The sequence below is a fragment of the Lampris incognitus genome, chromosome 6, assembly GCF_029633865.1.
Source record: "Lampris incognitus isolate fLamInc1 chromosome 6, fLamInc1.hap2, whole genome shotgun sequence".
In the NCBI taxonomy this organism is placed as follows: Eukaryota; Metazoa; Chordata; class Actinopteri; order Lampriformes; family Lampridae; genus Lampris; species Lampris incognitus.
Genome location: NC_079216.1, coordinates 31975838 through 31998001, shown reverse-complemented (window position 1 = coordinate 31998001; position 22164 = coordinate 31975838). Strand labels below are relative to the sequence as shown.

The 22164-nt window shown below is 43.0% G+C and overlaps 1 protein-coding gene across 2 annotated transcripts in view; it reads left to right on the top strand.

Annotated features, from left to right (window-relative positions):
• Window positions 1–22164, top strand: part of aars1 (alanyl-tRNA synthetase 1) — a 73785-nt gene that overhangs the window by 33204 nt on the left and 18417 nt on the right. For both annotated transcript variants that reach the window (XM_056281337.1, XM_056281338.1), the window contains exons 8-15: window positions 7189–7297; window positions 7601–7751; window positions 8543–8667; window positions 12178–12322; window positions 13065–13243; window positions 15625–15738; window positions 16140–16346; window positions 16566–16750. In XM_056281337.1, the coding sequence (XP_056137312.1) occupies window positions 7189–7297; window positions 7601–7751; window positions 8543–8667; window positions 12178–12322; window positions 13065–13243; window positions 15625–15738; window positions 16140–16346; window positions 16566–16750 (1215 nt within the window). The remainder of the gene's footprint in view (window positions 1–7188; window positions 7298–7600; window positions 7752–8542; window positions 8668–12177; window positions 12323–13064; window positions 13244–15624; window positions 15739–16139; window positions 16347–16565; window positions 16751–22164) is intronic.

Below are 22164 nucleotides of genomic sequence, written 5' to 3'. Positions count from 1 at the left end.
AAAATGTAAATGCACATTGAGGCTATGTGGACACTGCAATAGCTGTTGTTTTATTTGTGATCGTTCTCCTGTTTGTCAACGATGGGCTTGCTGCTCAGGTGTATGATTACCAGACTTCCTGTTCATCAGAGGCTCTATGGTGGATTGTGGCACTTCCACTCCATGGATTAGTTTCCCGCAATCTTCGTTGCACCTGTTTTTGTTAGCGGCCAGTGATCCCCATAGTAGTTTGCAGCACTGAAATTCTCGCTAATACAGGAGGAGGAGGAGGAGAAGGGCCGGAGTTCAGATGAAGCTAAGACAGGTCTGGAGGCAAGGTTTTGTTGTTACTTTGTGGAATGACCTCCCCTTATCCATGGTTGGGAATGTTAGACTCTTCTGTGTCTGACCTGTCTTCCCCTGAGCTGATTGCTGCCCCCAGGTGAGTGGAATTTACCTGCAAGGTGAAGAGACTCCCCATCATCTGTGCACCTTGCCCCGGAGTGAGCCCCGGGATTCCCCTGTTGATAGCTGGGTCTCTACACATCTCAGAATGGCAGTGCTAAATGCTCGCTCCCTAGCAAACAAATCATTTGTGCTAAATGATTCGTCTTGTTTAAGAAATTAGACTTTCTGTTCCTGACTGAAACCTAGCAGAAGAATATGGAACGTGGCCCTCTCATTGAGCTCTGCCCAAAGGATCACACTTTTATCAGCTTGCCCAGAATTTCTGACCATGGTGGAAGACTTGCTGCGGTGAGTGCTGCTTTGATGTTGCTTGGTGAGCACTGGGTGTTTATCCTCTTTCAAACGTTAAATGATTAAAGTTGGACGTACTAATCCTTTTTACTTTATTTTAATCTACTGTCCACCTGGCCCGAATGGATCATTTGTAACTGAATTCACTGACTTTTTGTCCTCTGTCTTTAAGCTATCCACATGTATCATTGTCGGTGATTTTAACATTCATGTTGATGATGTTTCTGACAGTTTTGCCTCTACTTTTTTAATATCAAGTCTTTTAATCTCACTCAATATGTATCAGGCCCTACAAACAACAGAGGGCATACTCTGGACCTTGTTTTTAATCCTGGTTTGAATATTGATTCTTTTATTTTCCAAGGATCTTTTTATTACTGACTACAACTGTATTTTATTTGATTTGTCATTTAATTTAGATTCTTTACCTGGCTGCCGTATCATTAGCTCTCGCATCCTTAGCCACCTTTCTGCTGTAAAGTTTTCTACCACTTTTCATTTTAGCCCTGATATGCACAGTGATGTTGACTACTTGGTGCAATCATTTAATGAACACAGCCTTAAAGCATTGGATAATGTGACTCCTATTAAAACTAGATCAGCTCCTTTGGTCAAGTCCTCCCCTTGGATAAATGACAATATTCGCTCTCTAAAGAGAGACTGTAGGAGACTCGGAACACCAAAAGAAATCCACCTGACTATACCTCCACTATCTTTATTTAAAATAACTTTTATTAATGTATTTCAGTAATGTGGTAAAGGATGCCAGAGCTGCCTACTTTTCTAATGTTGTGTCTAACAATTGGCACAATCCCGAAGTTTTATTTGACAGTATTATTAATATTGTTACTCCTGCATCACCTGCTGTTCTGATTTTTTTCAAATGAGGACCGTAACAGATTTCTTTCTTTCTTTGTGAGCAAGATTAATGACGTCAGATCAAACATTTTCCCCTCACCTTCTCCCTTTATCTCATGCTTTTCTTGGCCTACAATCCTGGAGACTTTTTCCTCCAATAACACTCTAAGATCTTACTAACTTGTTTAACTGTATGAAAACTTCCTCTTGCCCCCTTGACATCTTACCAACAGCTATGTTTAAAAAAAGTTATTGGCTCTATTGGTCCTACTGTGCTCTGCATAATCAACAACTCTTTGTTATCTAGTGATGTCCATGTTCAATTCAAACAAGCTGTTATTCAACCACTTCTCAAAAGATCAAACCTTGATCATCTTTCTCTACCCCAAAATTACAGGCCCATCTCCAAGTTGCATTTTGTAGCCAAAATTTTTAGAAAAAGTGGTTGCTAAGCAGCTCACAATTGCAATAGATAAGCATAATATGTATCTTTGATAAGTTTCAGTCTGGCTTCCGCCGGTTGTACTCAACAGAAACAGCTCTTCTTAGAGTTGTGAATGATGTCGTGATGCATGATGACACAGGAGTATGTTCAGTGTTTGTGCTGTTAGATCTCATTGAAGCTTTTGATACTGTGGACCACCATATCTTGGTTGAGAGACTTGGGCAGTGAGAGGGTATCTCTGGATCAGTCCTGCAGTGGTTCTTCTCCTACTCTTTTGATAGGGTTCTTGCAGTTTCTGTTGGCAGCTTCACCTCATCTGAAACTGTATTGTGGTGTGTCTCAAGGTTCAGTCCTTTGTCCTATTCTGTTTTCCTTGTATATGCTTCCCCTTGGACAGATATTAAGGGATTTTAAAGTTATCTCCTATCACTTCTACGCAGATGATATTCAATTATACGTCTCATTTAAACCTAAAAGTATAACTAAATTGTCAGCTTTAGATAACTGCCTAAATTAGGGGTCGACCAATGTGGGGGTTTTTTTGGGGTCAATACCGATACCGATTATTTGTAAGTTATGGGGGCTGATAATCGATATTTGGGGCCGATATTCAGTTGCAGTAAATGTAGAAAATTTTGTGCCAAACTTTACAGCAACACAAACCCCAACACAAGGCTGCCTTTAAATGAACAGATGTTCAAGGCACTAGATAACAATCTGAGTGGAATTCGTTTGTAATTAAAAATAACTTTCAAAACATGAAAATGGAATGAATTAAACTGCATGGACAGCAGGAAGTAAACTTTGATCAAATTGAATAATTATAATATCAAAATAACTCCACATAAATTGGTTAAAGTGCTCCCAGCAGGCTTTGACTGAGCTGAATGGAAAAATGTACATTAGTGTCATTATTTCCCCTTTCTCTTATCTTTAGAGTGATAGTTCGGGGTTTTTGAAGTGGGGTTCATGAGGTACTTATTGATAGTCAGTGTATTACCTGCAGTAGATGGGAGTCTGTGTGCTCCCAGTTTGGAGATTCAGCATTGCATTTTAGCCACTTAAGAAAAGAGAGTGAAGTGAGGGAGAGTGAAGGCTGCGTTGGAAGCGTGCATGTTGCGCAGTAGACTTTTTTTTTAATCGGCTGGCCAAAAAAATATGCTGATAATGATAATATGAAAAATGACAAATATCTATGCTGGTAATCGGCCATACCGATCGATCCCTAGCCTAAATGCTATAAAAACTGAATGGCAGATTATTTCTTACAGCTAAATGCAGACAAAACAGAAATCCTTATTTCTGCCCCCCCTGTCTTGTCCCTAAGATAAGAGATGATCTTGTGTCTCTTACCTCATCGGTTAAATTCTCGATAGGAAATCTAGGTGTCACTATGGATCAGGCTCTGACTCTGGATCAACATTTCAAATGTCTGATTCGCTCTTTTTTTCCAGCTGAGAAACATTGCAAAGCTCAGAGATGGAAATGTTAATTTGTGCTTTTATATCATCCCATCTTGACTACTGTAATGCCCCTTTCACCTGCCTCAGCAAAACATCCCTGGATCCATCGGCGCAAAATATGAGGGGGTCAGGGGGGACAAGACCCCCCCCCCCCACTTTTTGAAAGGTTGATTTTCCACCACTACTAGATATACTATACATATGTATAATATTAGACATACACTCCCTGTATGTGCCATCATTCATGTCATTCCCATATGTAAAAGTATGAATTATTAACAACAACAAAAAAATCCCCCTCCCCCTCCATGTATTTGGTACTGGCCGCAGCCCTCGCATCATTTTCATCTGACGTGACTGGCCAGAGGCACGCACAACTTTTTAACAGCATCTGGCTGAGGCACCACCGATGGCTTGTCCGTGTAATAAATGTGTGTAGGGGTGATAAATGTGTGTAGGAGTGGGGAAAAAAGGGGAGAAAGGCCTGAGACCCATCAACTGCTAAAGGGTCCTTAATGGCAGGAAAATGCTCTTAGAGGTAGGCCCATTACAAAAATGCAAGTTGCCTTGTCTTGGACCTCCCCCTATAAACAGCCATGAGACTATAGTTGAGGAAAAACGTAGAAGGTGTGCGATGTAGTCTACAATATTCTCCTTTCAGAAGTCCCCAAAATTAACTAGTTCACTACAGCTGACTCTTTAGGCTATTGATATACCTGCCATTTGCTAGATCATTATTATGGAGTATTAATAATAATTTATGGAACATTATAGAATTCATATGTATTATTCTTTTTGTAGTTTTACAATCAACTTAAGTAAACTGTATACTCTATTCAATTCAGTTAAATTCAATTCAACTTTATTTATATAGCTCAACCAGTCAAATGTTTGAGCACACATGCAAAACCAGGTTTTTCATGATTATCTATGCTTCAGACTGTATACGCTTGTCTATAAATGCTTAATATTTCATTATAGGATATGTGTACTTATACCTGTGCATATAATCATAAGTTAATTGCATTCAATGTTTTTTTTTTATTTTAAATGAAAATAAAATTCTATGAAATTGTCACCTATAATGAGGGGATTTCAGGTGTGAATCCCAGGTCAGTTTAAAGTCTGAAAATGTGTATAACATGGAATTAGAACACTTGTAAAAGTGTCTTTGTTAGATGTTCTCTGAGTTAACTAGCATTTGGTGAATTATTTATATTTTCATTTAAAATTAAACATTTTTGAATGCAATTCACTTGATGATTATATCCACATTTATAAGTTTGTGTATCATATAATTAAATATTAAGTGTTTATAGACCAGTTTATGCAATTTCAAGCATAGATAATCATGAATAACCTGGTTTCAAGCAGGTGTACTCAAACTTTTGACTGATACTGTATATCCTGCATTGGATCCTATGTTGAAGTCTGTAAGCCACAAAGGCATGTAGAATATAGGCAGAACTAAAAGATAATTTGAATTTTAGGCTTTCTGGTATCTTAATTTTGCGTTTGAACTGGTGTGTGTGTGTGTGTGTGTGTGTGTGTGTGTGTGTGTGTGTGTGTGTGTGTGTGTGTGTGTGTGTGTGTGCGTGCATGTGCACACGCTTGCATGTGTGTATATATATATATATATATGTATATATATATATATATATATAGTTAGATAGATAAATAGATAATAGATAGCCCTTTTTTTTTCTTCTGGGAATGACTGGCCATCGCTGACGTTGGTCCGCCCCCCCCCCCCCCCACACACACACACACACACACACCTGTCAGACCAAATTTGCACCCCTGCCTGGATCATTTACAAGTGGTCCAAAATGCTGCTGCTAAACTTTTGACCAGGTCCTCCAAAAGGTCTCATGTGACACTGATTCTGATTGCTCTTCATTGGCTCCCCATCAAATACATAATCCAATTTAAAGTTCTTGTGATAACCTATAGAGCTCTGCATGGTCAGGCTCCTGCCTACTTTAGAGATCTACTGCAGCCTTACGTCACCAGCAGATCTCTAATTTCCTCTGATCAGGGTTTGTTGGTTGTTCCTCGATCTAGGCTTAAAAATAAAGGAGACAGGCATCCGGGTGGGGTAGTGGTCTACCAACACAGGGATCACCTACCATCACAGGGATCGCTGGTTCGAATCCCTGTGTTACCTCCGGCTTGGTCAGGCTTCCCTACAGGGACAATTGGCCGTGTCTGCAGGTGGGAATACAGATATGGGTATGTGTCCTGGTCGCTGCACCAGCGCTTCCTCTGTTTGGTATGTGCGCCTCTTCGAGGGGCAGGTGAAAAGAAGCGGCTGGTGACTCCACATGTATCGGAGGAGTCATGTGGTAGTCTGCAGCCCTCCCCAGATTGGCAGAGGGGTTGGAGCAGTGACCGGGACGCCTAGGAAGAGTGGGGTAATTGGCCAAGTACAATTGGGGAGAAAAATGGGGAAAAATAAAATAAAGAAAACTGCGCTTTTGAGGTTGTGGCTCCTCAACTTTGGAACTCCCCCTTTGGACTTAAGATGTGTAGACACTGTGGGCACATTTAAAAAGCAGCTCAAGACCTATTTATTTAGACTTTGTGTAATTTTTTTTTCTATTTTCTATTTATTTGTATTTTATTTTATGTCTGTATGGTATGTTTATGCATTTTTTCCCCTCTGTGAAGCACTTTGTCTCCGCTCTTGAAAGGTGCTATATAAATAAAGTTACTCACTTACTTAGTTTGCTTGGTTGACTAACCCAAGCAAACCATGTGTTTCCTGTGCCGGCACCTATCAGTTCATCCCTCTCTCACATTGGGTGAACAAACAGAAAATCCTCCTGCTTCAACATGTTCAGTGGTCTCACACACCATCTCTTCTTCCAACATAATATTCTCCTTCTCAATATTACCTGGCAACCCTGGAAGAGGGTAATATGCAAAAACATTGCCATTTCCATTGCAAAACCTCTTTGCTGCCGTTGTTATCAGTGAACGTGAGAGAACGTAAACACAATTACTTTGACGTCTGATTTGTTGTGCATGCTTCTGCATAGTATGCAAGACAATGCCATCTACATTTGTGCTAGTGCTATAACAGTCTATAGTTACTGTGCAGTGGTATGAATCAAATGTTCTGCTGTTGGCACATACTGAAGGGCCCCATACTCACCTTGATGCAGAACCATAAACCATGCCTAAGTGCATGCTGGAGGATTCCAAAGGAACTGAACAATGCCACAAATCCATATGACAATCTTGCATCGTTCAGTTTTTTTCCTTCAGCAATTATTGGACCCCACTGTTCATGGTATTTCTCTCTGGTTTATGTGTTTTTCTGGTCTGGGTGTTTTGTGGTTATCTCTCTGTTATCCAAAGCAGTTGAATCAAGTGCAACTGGACTTGGTATATATCCGTGAAGACGTTTTGCCTCTCATCCAAGAGGCTTCCTCAGTTCGTGCCTTTCTGACTAGACTAGCTTCGTCTAGTCAGAAAGGCACTAGCTAGCTTCGTCTAGTCAGAAAGGCACGAACTGAGGAAGCCTCTTGGATGAGAGGCGAAACGTCTTCACGGATATATACCAAGTCCAGTTGCACTTGATTCAACTCTTTTGGATAACCATGACCTGGATGAATGAGAACATGCACAGACATCTCTCTGTTAGGCATGTACGTTAAATCCTTTTCTTTGTGTGCTTAGTTACGTGTTGAGAAGAATCCTGCGCCGCGCAGTGCGTTACTCCCATGAGAAGATGGGAGCTCAGAAAGGCTTCTTTGCCTCGCTTGTGGATGTTGTGGTCGCTTCCCTAGTGAGTTTTCTGTTTTCTACCTTTCACTGTCTTTCTCATGTACCATATTCCCTAGTTCCCTAGCCTGTCTTCTCAGACGCATAGTAATGATATTCTTCATTTCACACTGTCCTCTCCAATCAATGATAATTTTTGGATTTGAATTTACCTCACAGTTTGCTGCTTATCTCATCCTTTCTACTGCTCAAACATCCCCCTGCTGCTTTTCATTAATCCCTGCCTCTCCCCATTCCTCTTCCTTCCTTCTTTCTCACTTTTATCTTGGTATCTCCTTTCAATTTCTCCCTGCCACTATCCCTTTAGGGCAATGCATTCCCAGAGCTGAGAAAAGACCCAGACATGGTGAAGGACATTATTAATGAAGAAGAGGCACAGTTCCTTAAAACTCTCAGCAGAGGGCGACGCATCCTTGACAGAAAGATCCAGAGCTTGGGAGAGAGCAAGACCATCCCAGGTGAGAGGCACATGTGCACACAGGTACTACTACTGATGAGGAAAGCCCGTCCCAGATTTGAACTAATCAAATATTTAGTACCTAATTCTTTTCCAAAGGAATTGAATCGAGTGCAACTGGACTTGGTATATATTGGTATATATCCAGTTGCACTCAATTCAATTCCTTTGGATAACTATGACCTGGATGAATGAGAACATTCACAGACACCTAATTATTTTGCTTTACAAAATACAAATAAAATTTATACAAATGAAATTGACTTTGGCGTGTGGTTAGCGTAGCCGTCTATTTCGCTGCCTGCCAACACGGGGATCGCCAGTTCAAATCCCCGTGTTACCTCCGGCTTGGTTGGGCATCCCTACAGACACAATTGGCCGTGTCTGCGGTTGGGAAGCCAGATGTGGGTATGTGCCCTGGTCACTGCACTAGCACCTCCTCCGGTCGGTCGGGGTACCTATTCGGGGGGAGAGGGAACTGGGGGAATAGCATGATCCTTCCATGTGCTGCGTCCCCCTGGTGAAACTCCTCACTGTCAGGTGAAAAGAAGTGGCTGGCGACTCCACATGTATCGGAGGAGACATGTGGTAGTCTGCAGCCCTCCCCGGATCGGCAGAGGGGGTGGAGCAGCGACTGGGACGGCTCGGAAGAGTGTGGTAATTTCCCGCATACAATTGGAGAGAAAAAAAGCGGGGGGGGGATCCACAAAAAAACAAAAACAAAATTTACTTGACTTTACATGGAAGAACTGGGGCTAACCATTTGTTTCTCTGCCTGTCTGTGCCCCTTAGGGGATACGGCATGGCTGCTCTATGACACATATGGCTTCCCCTTGGATCTGACTGCTCTCATCGCTGAGGAGAGGGGTATGGGTGTGGATATGGCTGCCTTTGAGGAGGAGAAAAAAGCAGCACAGGTAAGGAGGAGGAGATGGGAGAGAGGCGACCTCCTGATGGCCTCCTGATGGTGGCTCTTCTGATTCTCCTGGACCTGAATGTTTTCTTTCACACTGTCGGCCATTACATTCTCCTTGACACCCCACCCCCCACTTCACCATTAGACTCTCCAGCTCTACCCTAAACCTGTTCCAGTCCTGTCTTTACTTGTCTTGTAGGACAATACAGTATACTCAAAGGGCTGTACCCTGTCAACTGTGGTATCCAAAGAAAGCCTGTCTTCAGCCCACTCTGTTCTCCCTGTACTATGTCATCTGCCAACAGTTATCTTTCCACTATTGCACAGATGACACCCATTGATTTCTGCTTTGTGCTGAACTGCAACCCATCTTTGGAACACTGCCCCAACCTGATGGCACCAAAAATGTTCTTCTCTTAAAACCCCATCGCTTAAAGACCAGAAAGAGCCCTAATCTTTAACCAGTTTATATATTTACCTTTTACTTTAGTGACATACATCCTTAACTTTTCTTCTCTGCTGTTTTAAACGATTTTAAGAAGCACTTTGAGATACCCCACCCCATAAATACTGCATTGTTATTAAGGGTAGAAGACAAGCACAGATGGCTATGGGGGGAAGGTAATAAAAGAGGGGTGAGGATAGATGCAGAGATCACTGGTTTTTGATAAGTTGAAGGAAGCTGTGTTGGTGAGGATGCAGGACAGAGTTGAAAGGAGTTCTGAATGAAGAGAGGGCGGGACACACGATCAATGTCAATTTTTCTTCCTTTTAAGATAAAAAGAAATCTGTCGACTTTTTGATGGATTGAGGGTTGAGAATAATTGAGGGGTACAGAAAATTAAACAAATGGGCAAAAAACAGCTTGAGCTTTTGTATTAGACGCTTACATAGATTTATGATAAGGAATGACCTTGGTTGTTTTTTTTTTTTGTTTTTTGTTTTTTCCAGGTAGGTCAATTCAATACAGAATAGCATTTTCTATGTGCTCTCGAGGGTACACAACTTTTCCTTGTGTCAGCATAGTCCAGTATTGCACTGTAAGTTAGAGTCAAGAACATTTTCACCTGCTTTTTACATAAAGCTGTATTTACTTTGCAGCCCAGTCATATGCGTTGCCTTGTCAGAAAAAAAGGAACTCTCCAAAACGAGATGGGTTTATGACCCTTTTATCTTTTCAGTGACTTGGTCTGTAAAGGTTAGTTTGTAGCTCTTATGTTCACAATGATTGTTGTTTTGGGGGCGTCTGGCTGGCGTAGCGGTCTATTCCGTTGCTGACCAACACAGGGATCAGCGAATCCCTGTGTTACCTCCAGCTTGGTCGGGTGTCCCTACAGACGCAATTGACCATGTCTGTGGGTGGGAAGCTGGATATGGGTATGTGTCCTGGTCACTGCACTAGCGCCTCCTCTGGTCGGTCGGGGTGCCTGTTAAGGGGGGGAGGGGGAACTGGGGGGATCGCGTGATCCTCCCACGCGCTACGTTCCCCTGGTGAAGCTCCTCACTCTCAGGTGAAAAGAAGCGACTGGCGACTCCATATATATCAGAGGAAGCATGTGGTAGTCTGCAGCCCTCCCTGGATTGGCAGAGGGGGTGGAGCAACGACTGGGACGGCTTGCAAGAGTGGAGTAATTGGCCAGATACAATTGGGGAGAAAGGGGGAGATAAATCAACAAAACAAAAAAAAGTGCAGTGTTTTAAATAAACCTATTAATGATCTACAGTAGAGTTATAGCTCAGCAAGCATAGAAAAATGAGGGAAGTGGAAATAGGTTCCACCCTTATATATACTGCTCAAAAAAATAAAGGGAACACATAAGCAATGCAATGTAGCTCCAAGTCAATCACACTTTTGAGATATCAACCTGTCCAGTTAGGAAGCAACACTGATTTGTGAATCAATTTCACCTGTTGGTAAATTGTCTAATTTCCACCTGGTGGAAATTAGACAATTTGCAAGACAACCCCTATAAAAGGAATGGATTTGCAGGTGGTGGCCACAGACCATTTGCCTGTCCTCATCTTTTCTGGCCGATCTTTGGTTAGTTTTTCATTTTGCTAGTGCCCTCACCACTAGAGGTGGCATGAGGCGGTATCTGCAACCTACAGAAGTTGCTCAGGTAGTGCAGCTAATCCAGGATGGCACATCAATGCGTGCTGTGGCAAGAAGATTTGATGTGTCTCCCAGCACAGTGTCCAGAGCATGGAGGAGGTACCAGGAGACAGACCAGTACACCAGGAGACGTGGAGGGGGCCGCAGGAGGACAACAACCCCGCAGCAGGACCGCTATCTGGTCCTTTATGCAAGGAGGAACAGGAGGAGCACTGCCGCAACCCTACAAAACGACCTTCAACAGGCCACTAATGTGCAGGTTTCTGCTCAAACAGTGAGAAACAGAATGCATGAGGATGGTATGAGGGCCCGACGTCCACAATTGGGGCCTGTGCTCACAGCCCAACACCGTGCAGCCCGATTGACCTTTGCCAGAGAACATCTTGGTTGGCAGATTCGCCATTGGTGCCCTGTGCTCTTCACAGATGAGAGCAGGTTCACACTGAACACGTGACAGACGTGAGAGAGTCTGGAGACGCTGTGGAGAACGTTCTGCTGCCTGCAACATCCTCCAGCATGACCGGTTTGGCGGTGGGTCAGTGATGGTCTGGGGAGGCATATCCTTGGAGGGCCGCACAGACCTCTACGTGCTAGCCAGAGGTACCATGACTGCCATTAGGTACCGGGATGAGATCGTCAGACCCATTGTCAGACCATATGCTGGTGCAGTGGGCCCTGGGTTCCTGCCCATGCATGACAATGCTCGTCCTCATGTGGCCAGAGTGTGTTAGCAGTTCCTGTATGTCGAGGGCATTGATGCTATGGACTGGCCTGCACGTTCCCCAGACCTGAATCCAATCGAGCACCTCTGGGACATCATGTCTCGTACCATCCGCCAACGCGATGTCGCACCACAGACTGTCCAGGAGTTGACCGATGCCCTGATCCAGGTCTGGGAGGAGATCCCTCAGGAGACCATCTGTCGTCTCATCAGGAGCATGCCCAGACGTTGTAGGGAGTGCATACAGGCACGTGGACGCCACACACACTACTGAGCCTCATTTTGAATCGTCTTGAAGAATTTCCACAGAAGTTGGATCAGCCTATGTTCTCATTTTCCACTTTGATTTTGAGTATGATTCTGAATCCAGACCTTAATGGGCTAATGATTTTGATTTCCATTGATCATTCTTAGGTTATTTTGCTCTAAACACATTCCTCTGTCTAATAAATAAAGATTTTCGGCTGAAATATTTCATTCATCGAGGTCTATATTGTGTTTTTAGGTGTTCCCTTTATTTTTTTGAGCAGTGTAGATAGTGTAATCCAGGGGGAAGACATTTTAAGTTTCAAATAAGAGTGGCCCTTATGGTTAAGATTTAACAGTTGAATGCAAATCAATGGATCGTTTTCCCAAGTGTAGTAATATGTTTGTGTGTTTTCATGTCCCTCTGTTAGTTGAAGTCCCAGGGTAAGGGCTCAGAGGACAAAGACCACATTATGTTGGACATTTATGCCATTGAGGAGCTGAGAAACAGGAATATACCAGCCACTGACGACTCCCCCAAATACAAATATACTTCAGATGACAATGGCAACTATGGTGAGAGATGTTTCTACATAGTTACAAGATATACTTGAAATTCTCCATAGTATAAATACAGTTCTGAGTACAGTCTGAAATGCAGGTAAGCCAACGCACGCTTCGACTCACCATTAGTGTTGTGTTGTTAATTAGATCTGACTTTGGCAATTGCTCTATATATCCAAGCCTTTGTAGAACCGCTATCTTTAACACACTGGTTATTTTATTCAACTTGTGTGTAAAGAAAATGTAAATATAAAAGTATAATATTTAAAAAAAAAAATAAAGTATAAAATATAAAAGTAGATGTAAAACAAGGGTTCACAGTTTAGATATAGTTTAACTGAGTTAAACTATTATCCTCTTTGCACTTGGCATCATCCAGAACTATAATACCAAGTTGTTTGTTTTGTTGTGTTTGTGTATAAATTAGAGTAAAATATGATATCATGAAAAAGCACTTCATCTGATTTTCCCATCACATACAGTTTAATGTTATGTATTTGATCTGTAATTAGTTTATTTCAATTTAATGGTTTCAATTTAGAAGGAAAAATATGACTTTCAACAATATTATTTAAGTAGACCCCCAACTGTGATGCAGATACTTGAGCACAACTCACCACCATGTCTCCCATCTCCGGTAGCCTTGAATTTGCACCCTGTGTTAGTTAGCCTTTGCAATTTTGAGTGCTAGCTGTGTGGAAGAATCGGCACTTTGTAAAGAGTTCACATTATTGATATTGAACCTTCTCCACAGAGTTTGAGCAGGCTTCAGCCACAGTCCTGGCCCTGCGTCGTGACCGTGCCTTCTGCGATGAGGTGACCACTGGACAAGAGTGCGGCGTTGTCCTGGACCAGACATCCTTTTATGCTGAGCAAGGCGGACAGAGCTTCGATGAGGGTTATATACTCAGAGAAGACGACAGCACAGAGGACGTAAGTTTTGTACCACAAAGTTACCAAACCTATTCTTCTCGATGTACATGTCGCCTGTACATGTAAATGTCGATGTACATGTCACAGGTCAAAATGTTTTCACATTTTTCCACCTTGAATTTTTCTTGGTGTACTGGTACTCTTTTGGGGGGGGGGACACATTAGCAAGCTGGTGGTCAGAGGTGACTCTTGATTTAAATTAAGAGTGCTCACTTTGCTTATAAGTCATTTTTAGATTAGCTGCAGTGCCAATACAATTTTTTTGTGTCATCCCAATCTTTTGAGCGTTTGAAGGAATATTCCTGGTGTCTAACCATATATATGTATGTGATATATATGTGATATGGATATATGTGAGCCAAAACTTTATGACCACTCACAGGTGAACCGAATAACATTGGTCATCTCCAAACAAGGGCACATGTCAAGGTCTGGGTAGATTAGATGGTAAGCGAACAATCAGCTTTTAGCTTTCATAGTCAACATGTTGAATGCAAGAGAAATGGGCAGGAATAAAGACCTGAGCGACTTTGACAAGAGCCAAATCGTTATGGCCACACGACTGGGTCAAAGCATCTCTGAAATGGCAAGGCTTGTGGGGTGCTCCCCATCAGAGGTGGTGAGTACCTACTGAAAGCCTCATCCTAGGTAAGAGGTGGTGAGTACCTACTGAAGGTGATGAGTACCTACTGAAACCCTCGTCCTGGGTAAGACGCTAAACTGCAACCGCAGGCTGTAGTGGGGTAGCACCTTACCTCGGCAAGGGCCCTTTGGCTAGGGACAATGTCCCTACTGATAGATCTGGTCCTCCTGCATGCCTGTATGGTACTTCCCATGGTGCTCAGTCCAGCCAATACATTGGGATAGGAGAAGGGAACTCTGATTTCAAATCCCCGGGCAGTCTATCCAGCTGTCAGTACCCGGAAAGGGTAAACCATTCCCCGGGCGCTGCACGGCTGCTGCCCACTGCTCCTAGCTACACAGCTAGGATGGGTTAAATGCAGAGAGTGAATTTCATTGTATGTATGTACAAATGACAAATAAAGTGTATTCTATTCTATTCTGAAAGTGGGCAGAGGAGGGACAAACCACAAACCAGCAACAGGGTTTTGGGCGCCCAAGGCTCGTTGATGCGCAAGGGCAACGAAGGCTATCCTGTCTGATATGAACCGACAGAAGGTCTACTTTGGCACAAGTCACAGATAATTTTAAAGATGGTTATGGGAGGAATGAGTCAAAACACAGTGCATTGCATCCTGCTGCATATGGGGCTGCATAGCCGCAGACCAGTCAGAGTACCCATTATAACCCCTGTCCACCTTTGGAAGCGCCTACACGGGGCAGCACGGGAGCATCGGAACTGGACCTTGGAGCAGTGGAAGAAGGTTGCGTGGTCCGATGAGTCCCGTTTTCTTTTAGATCATGTGAATGGCCTTGTACATGTCCGCCATTTACCTGGGGAAGTGATGGCACCAGGATGCACTGTTGGAAGACGACAAACCGGTGGAGGGAGTGTGATGCTCTCGGCAATGTTCTGCCGGGAAACCCTGGGTCCGGCCATTCATGTGGACGTCAATTTGAGATGTGCCACCTACCTAAACATCGTTGCAGACTAGGTACACCCCTGATGGCAATGGCCCCTTTCAGCAGGATAATGTGCCCTGCCACACTGCACACATTGTCCGGGACTGGTTTGAGGCACATGATGAAGTGTTAACGGTATTGCCCTGGCCTCCACATTCTCCAGATCTCAATCCGGTTGAGCATTAAGTCCGATCTGTGGCGGCTCCACCCCGCAACTTACTGGACTTGAAGGATCTGCTGCTAATGTTTGGTGCCAGATACCACAGGATACTTTCAAGGGTCTTTTATAGTCCATGCTGTGGCAGGTTGGCACTTACAGTACATGGAGTACATGGAGAACCAACAGCATATTAGGCAGGTGGTCATAATGTTTTTGCTCAACTGTGTGTGTGTGTGTGTGTGTGTGTGTGTGTGTGTGTGTGTGTGTGTGTGTGTGTGTGTGTGTAATATATGTGTGTGTGTATGTATATGTATATATATATACACACACATAATACGTATATATATATATATATATATATATATATATATATATATATATACGTATATGTATATATATGTATATATGTGTGTGTGTGTATATATATATATATATATATATATATATATGGACATTTTGGCATTTAGGATGCCAAACGTTTTAGGATACACAAATTTCCGCCAGGAAAATAATGCCTACTATGTAGCGCATTAGAATTCAAGGCACAAAGTGAAAGCTAACATCAGAGACGTCCAAGTGTAAAACGAGCCAAAGCAACTGTCAGCGTCACTCTAAACCCCCCTCTGTCTCTTTCCAGCGGATGGAGTTTACAGTGAAGAATACCCAGGTTAGAGGAGGCTATGTACTCCATGTGGGGACGGTCTATGGAACGCTGAAAGTAGGCGACCGCGTCACCCTGCACGTAGATGAGGTGAGCATACACCGTCTTTTACACACATGCCAATTTGTTTATTGTATTTAAACCTGTCCAGGTGGACTGAAGCACATTGTGGTATCCATCACAAATCCATCGAAATGGCTTCTGTAATGCCATTTTGCCATTAAATATTGGGATTGAAAAAAACTTTAGCCAAAAGTTCAATATAAGATAAAGATACCAAAATAGTGCTCAATAAGAATCCCTTTCCCCTCCCTCGCCTAACTCACCTTTCTCACTTACCTGTTACTTTGTTTTGCATGCTTTAAATATGCTTTTGATGCCTTCCAAAGATAGGCAACCAGTTCTTTGCAGTGCCTGTCTTTAAATTTGTTCTTTTTGTCTCCAAATGTAGAAATTTGTGTTGTCAAGGACTCACTTACTTAACTTTCCAGGCCCGTCGTCGACCTGTCATGAGTAATCACACTGCTACGCACATCCTCAACTTTGCCCTGCGTGGAGTTCTTGGGGAAGCAGACCAAAGGGGGTCCCTGGTAGCCCCCGACCGCCTGCGATTTGACTTCACAGCCAAGGGTGCCCTGAGCACTGGGGAGGTCCGCCGGACTGAGGAGATTGCCTGCACCATGATCCGAGATGCCAAGGTCAGAAGGAAGTTGACCATGGTTTAGTTGCTTTAATCTGAACTTTTGTAAGACTGCTGAAGAGTTTGTTCTCTAGCAAATACTGTGGAGCTTGCCTTGTTTTTTAAGTATGGTCTACTGATAAAAACTGTGCTACTTAGGGTGTTCAAACTGATTAACACAAAATCGATAAACACTAACAGTCACTTCTTCGATGTTTCTCTGCACTCTTTTCTCCAGCCGGTGTATGCCATGGATGCCCCCCTGGCAGAAGCCAAAGCCATCCAGGGCCTGCGTGCAGTGTTCGATGAGACCTACCCCGACCCGGTCCGAGTTGTATCTATTGGTATCCCTGTCCAGGACCTTCTGGCTGACCCAAACAGTGCTGCTGGATCCCTCACCTCCATTGAATTTTGCGGTGGAACGTGAGTATAAGTCCCCTGCTTATATGGCGTGTAGGATTCGATTTCAAATTATGTTAATAACTTCAAAGGCCCGGCATGGGTTGGTGCCACCCATTATATCTGATTTACTGTGCCCTTACACTCCAACAAGTTCCCTTAGGTCAGTGGTCCCCGACGACCATGCCGCGGACCACATATTGATGGGTCATGCAAACGTGGACCATTTATTCTGGCTGTGCAAACCCCAGAGTGAAACAATCAAATTTGACATCTTCCAAATCTTTAGGCTATGGTTGTCCTCTCTCTCCCACTGTTGTATCCTTGAGCCTGCCTAAAATTATAGGTATTGGATGGAAATATAACAAAATTCAAAATGTCCTTTTCAAAGTCTCTCTCACTATCATTTTTGATTGCCTCAGTAATAAATTTGAGCCATTTGGGGAGAGAGTTAAATATGGTACCATTACAATGTAGAATAGCTTATAAATTGTCTAATTTGCTTTATAAATAACTCTTTTTATTGAGCTATTCATGTACCCATTTCATACATTACTTGTTCTATGATGAAAGAAGTTTCTGTCATCAGTGCAAAATTAAGTTGGGTAGCTTCCCCGAATGAAATCCCACCTATGTTATTAGTAGGCCTATATATGTGGTATTTTTTCTTCTGCTACATGGTTGTTTTTAATGAAGTGCCTGGGCATAGGACATTTATGCATTATTTTCACTCCATTATTTCTTAACATTGTAACAATGACACGGCCCCTTTTCACAGTGAAAACTAAAACATCACAGCAGGTCAGGCCCTGCTTTTTTCTCCGGGGGGATGCAACAGCAGCAACCAGATAGTGATCATCACTAGAATTAACTGTTTATACAGCTATTCTGCTGTACAGGCTAACATGAATGGAACATGAAATATTGGACAGGTGATGTTGGGTTACAGCCTATTCAAGTGTCAAACATGGCACTTATTTTTGTTCCTTGTTTTGGGTTTTTTGCGTACCACAGGAAGAAATTCTTTGTTTTATTAGCATCCAAATCTGTTAATTTTGAATCAATGCATGTTTTAGTAATGAAGACAGTTTTAGTATTGAAGTGATATTTCTATCATGACACCACACCTGTCCATGTCGGATGCCAGACTGGCCAGGCCACAGAAATGATCAAAATTTAAAATCGGGCTGTGGTATGAAGAAGGTTGGGGACCCCTGCCTTAGGTCACCTGACCAGGACCTATTGGTTATAAGCTAAAACAGAAATCTAAAGGAGACTGCATTTGCAGTATTTAATCCTGGAACAGCCTCCACTGTAACGTTAAATCAGCTGTCTGTTTTGAGGTTCAAATCCTTTTAAAGTCTCATCTTTTTAGCGTGCAATTTAATGTGTAATTTGGTTTCTGTACATTTTGTGACATATACAGTGCATCCGGAAAGTATTCACACCCCTTCACCTTCCCCACATTTTGTTATGTTACAGCCTTATTCCAAAATGGATTAAATTCCTTTTTTTTTCTCATCAATCTACACACAATACCCCATAATGACAAAGTGAAAAAGGTTTTGTAGAATTTTTTGCAAATTTATTAAAAATAAAAAACTGAAATATTGCATGTACATAAGTATTCACACCCTTTGCTATGACACTCAAAATTGAGCTCAGGTTCATCCTGTTTCCACTGATTATCCTTGAGATGTTTCTACATCTTGACTGGAGTCCACCCGTAGTAAATTCAATTGATTGGACATGATTTGGAAAGGCACACACCTGTCTATATAAGGTCCCACTGTTGACAGTGCATGTCAGAGCAGAAACCAAGCCATGAAGTCAAAGGAATTGTCTGTGGACCTCCGAGACAGGATTATATCGAGGCACAGATCTGGGGAAGGGTACAAAAACATTTCTACAGCTTTGAAGGTCCCGAAGAGCACAGTGGTCTCCATCATTCGTAAATGGAAGAAGTTTGGATCCACCAGGACTCTTCCTAGAGCTGGCCGCCCAGCCAAACTGAGCAATCAGGGGAGAAGGACCTTGGTCAGGGAGGTGACCAAGAACCCGATGGTCACTCGGACAGAGCTCCAGCATTCCTCTGTGGAGATGGGAGAACCTTCCAGAAGGACAACCATCTCTGCAGCACTCCACCAATCAGGCCTTTATGGTAGAGTGGCCAGATGGAAGCCTCTGCTCAGTAAAAGGCACATGACAGCCCGCTTGGAGTTTGCCAGAAAGCACCGAAAGGATTCTCAGACCATGAGAAACAAGATTCTTTGGTCTGATGAAACCAAGATTGAACTCTTTGGCCTGAATGCCAAACGTCACATCTGGAGGAAACCAGGCATCTCTCATCACCTTGCTAATACCATCCCTACAGTGAAGCATGGTGGTGGCAGCATCATGCTGTGGGGATGTTTTTCAGCGGCAGGAACTGGGAGACTAGTCAGGATCGAGGGAAAGATGAATGGAGCAAAGTACAGAGAGATCCTTGATGAAAACCTGCTCCAGAGCGCTCAGGACCTCAGACTGGGGTGAAGGTTTACCTTTCAACACGACAACGACCCTAAGCACACAGCCAAGACAATGAAGGAGTGGCTTCGGCACAAGTCTGTGAATGTCCTTGAGTGGCCCAGCCAGAGCCCAGACTTGAACCCCATTGAACATCTCTGGAAAGACCTGAAAATAGCTGTGCAGCGACGCTCCCCATCTAACCTTACCGAACTCGAGAGGATCTGCAGAGAAGAATGGGAGAAATACTCCAAATATAGGTATGCCAAGCTTGTAGCTTCATACCCAAGAAGACTTGAGGCTGTAATCGCTGCCAAGGGTGCCTCAACCAAGTACTGAGTAAAGGGTGTGAATACTTATGTATACATGCAATATTTCAGTTTTTATTTTTTAATAAATTTGCAAAACATTCTACAAAACCTTTTTCGCTTTGTCATTATGGGGTATTGTATGTAGATTGATGAGAAAAACAGGAATTTAATCCATTTTGGAATAAGGCTGTAACGTAACAAAATGTGGGGAAAGTGAAGGGGTGTGAATGCTTTCCGGATGCACTGTATTTGTCGTGCATTTTATTGCTTTGATTTTTTTCCCTATTTTTATGATTTAGGTATAGAGCACTTCTGTTTTGAAAGGTGCTCTTTAAATAAATACTCACTTAGATATTAAGTGAAATTAAGTCTTCCTATATGTTAGACTAGTATTGTAACTTTTACAGGCATAAGGTGGGTCTGGTAGGATCACTAGCAAGTTAAATGTACCCTGCAAGGGACCAAATAGGCTGTGCCTATTTTTTTTTTTTTTTATAAATTTATTTCTGATTTTTCCCTTTTTTCTCCCAATTTAGTGGCCAATCGATCCCTATTTTAATTCAAACACCCACCCTCGCACTGTATGCGTTCGCCAACTGCATCTCTCCGGCCGGCAGTCTCGAAGGAGACCGCCTCGCCACTTTCGTGACAAGGCGACTCCAAGCCGAACCACTGTTTTTCTGACACACACAGAGACGCATTCACGTGACGAACACAAGCCGACTCCGCCCCCCTCCCGAAGACAGCGTTGCCAATGATCGCTGCTTCGTCGAGTCCGGCCATAGTCGGATCTGACGAGACCGGGGCGCGAACCCCAGTCCCCAGTGGGCATCTGCATCGACACAGAGCCGATGCTTAGACCGCTACACCACCGCGGACCGGCTGTGCCTATTAGGAGACTGTGTATATTAATAGACTTGCTCATTTAGTGTGATTTCTCTGTATTTTGAAATTTTGTTTTTGCTGTGAGTGCAATGTAATAGACAGGGGTGCACATACCATTTTTGGTCTGGCTCTCAAGGGAGATGTTGCTTGGTACTCACCCTTTACATGGCATGGTTATCCTACAGGCTGTCATCATCACTACCCTCGTGACTGCTTTCCTCACTATCTTCCTCTCTTTCAAACATGGTAGATGATGATGTAGGCCTACTTCTTTCTCCCTGGTTGAGCCTGTGAGCTGTTTGCATCCATAAGTCAACAGCTGGCTTTGGGTCCAAAGTCTCTGTTGTCATTTTAGACGAGTGGATGTGCATCAGGGATAACTTCAAGCCTCTTGAAAAGTGCAATATCCTCCTTATATGAATGCATAGTTCGTGCATGTTTTGCTTTGTGAAAGGCCAACAGAAAAATATCATACAGTGCTTGGTGCTGTTCTTCATTCAGTTTGTCTTACAAAGAGGGCGACTGGATTTCTGATCCTGCCTGTGCCTGTTATCAATAGTTTACACTATCATCAGTGCTCTTTACCCTTCTCGTGTGTTTCAAAAGCTGGATGACTGAATTTTTTGCTCCTATAAAAAAGGTGCTGCTTTTATCCGCAAGATTGGGATTTTTGTGGCATATTTTGCACCACATCTCTGTGCGGTCATCATCTGTTTGGAGCCAGGCTACCTCCTGCAGCCACTTTTCTGCAAATACAATTTTTTATGTTCAAATTCAGTCTGGTATTTCTTTGAAGGTGGTGGAATACCAAATTAATTGCTTGGACATTTTGATGAATGGATGAAAATCTTAAAAATAGAAAAAATGAAGGGTCATACTAATCAACCCCAACAACCCAGAAGTACCCAAAACAACCTAAAACAACCCAAAAGTACCAGAAACATGCCAGAACGAATATCCCAAACTACCCAAAACATGCCAGTACAGATACCCAAAACAACCCAAAATAACTCAAAAGTACCAAAAACATGCCAGTACAGATACCAGAAACACTCCAAAACTACCCAAAACGTGGGAGTACAGATAACCAGAACAACCCAAAAGTACTTAAAAGTACCAAAAACATGCCAGCACTGATACCCAAGCTACACAAAACAATCCAAAAGTACTCAAAACATGCCAGTACAGATACCCAAAATGGCACACAATTACCCAAAACATGCCAGTACAGATACCCAACCACCACTACTACTACTACTTTCGGCTGCTCCCCGTTAGGGGTTGCCACAGCAAATCATCCGTTTCCATTTCTACCTGTCCTCTGCATCTTCCTCTGTCATGCCAGCCTCTGCATGTCCTCCCTCACCACATCCATAAACCTCCTCTTTGGACTTATTCGTTTCCTCTTCCCTGGCAACTCCATATTCAGCATCCTTCCCCCAGTATAACTAGCATCTTTCCTCCACACATGGCCAAACCATGTCAATCTTGCCTCTCTTGCTTTGTCTCCAAACTGTCCAACCTGTCCTTATAATATACTCATTCCTAATTCTGTCCTTCTTCGTCACTCCCAATGAAAATCTTGAAACATCAACTCTGCCACCTCCAGCTCTGCCTCCTGTCTTTTCATCAGTGCCACTGTCTCCAAACCATATAACATAGCTGGTCTCACAACCATCTTTTAAACCTTCCCTTTAACTCTTGCTGATACCCTTCTGTCGCAAATCACTCCTGACA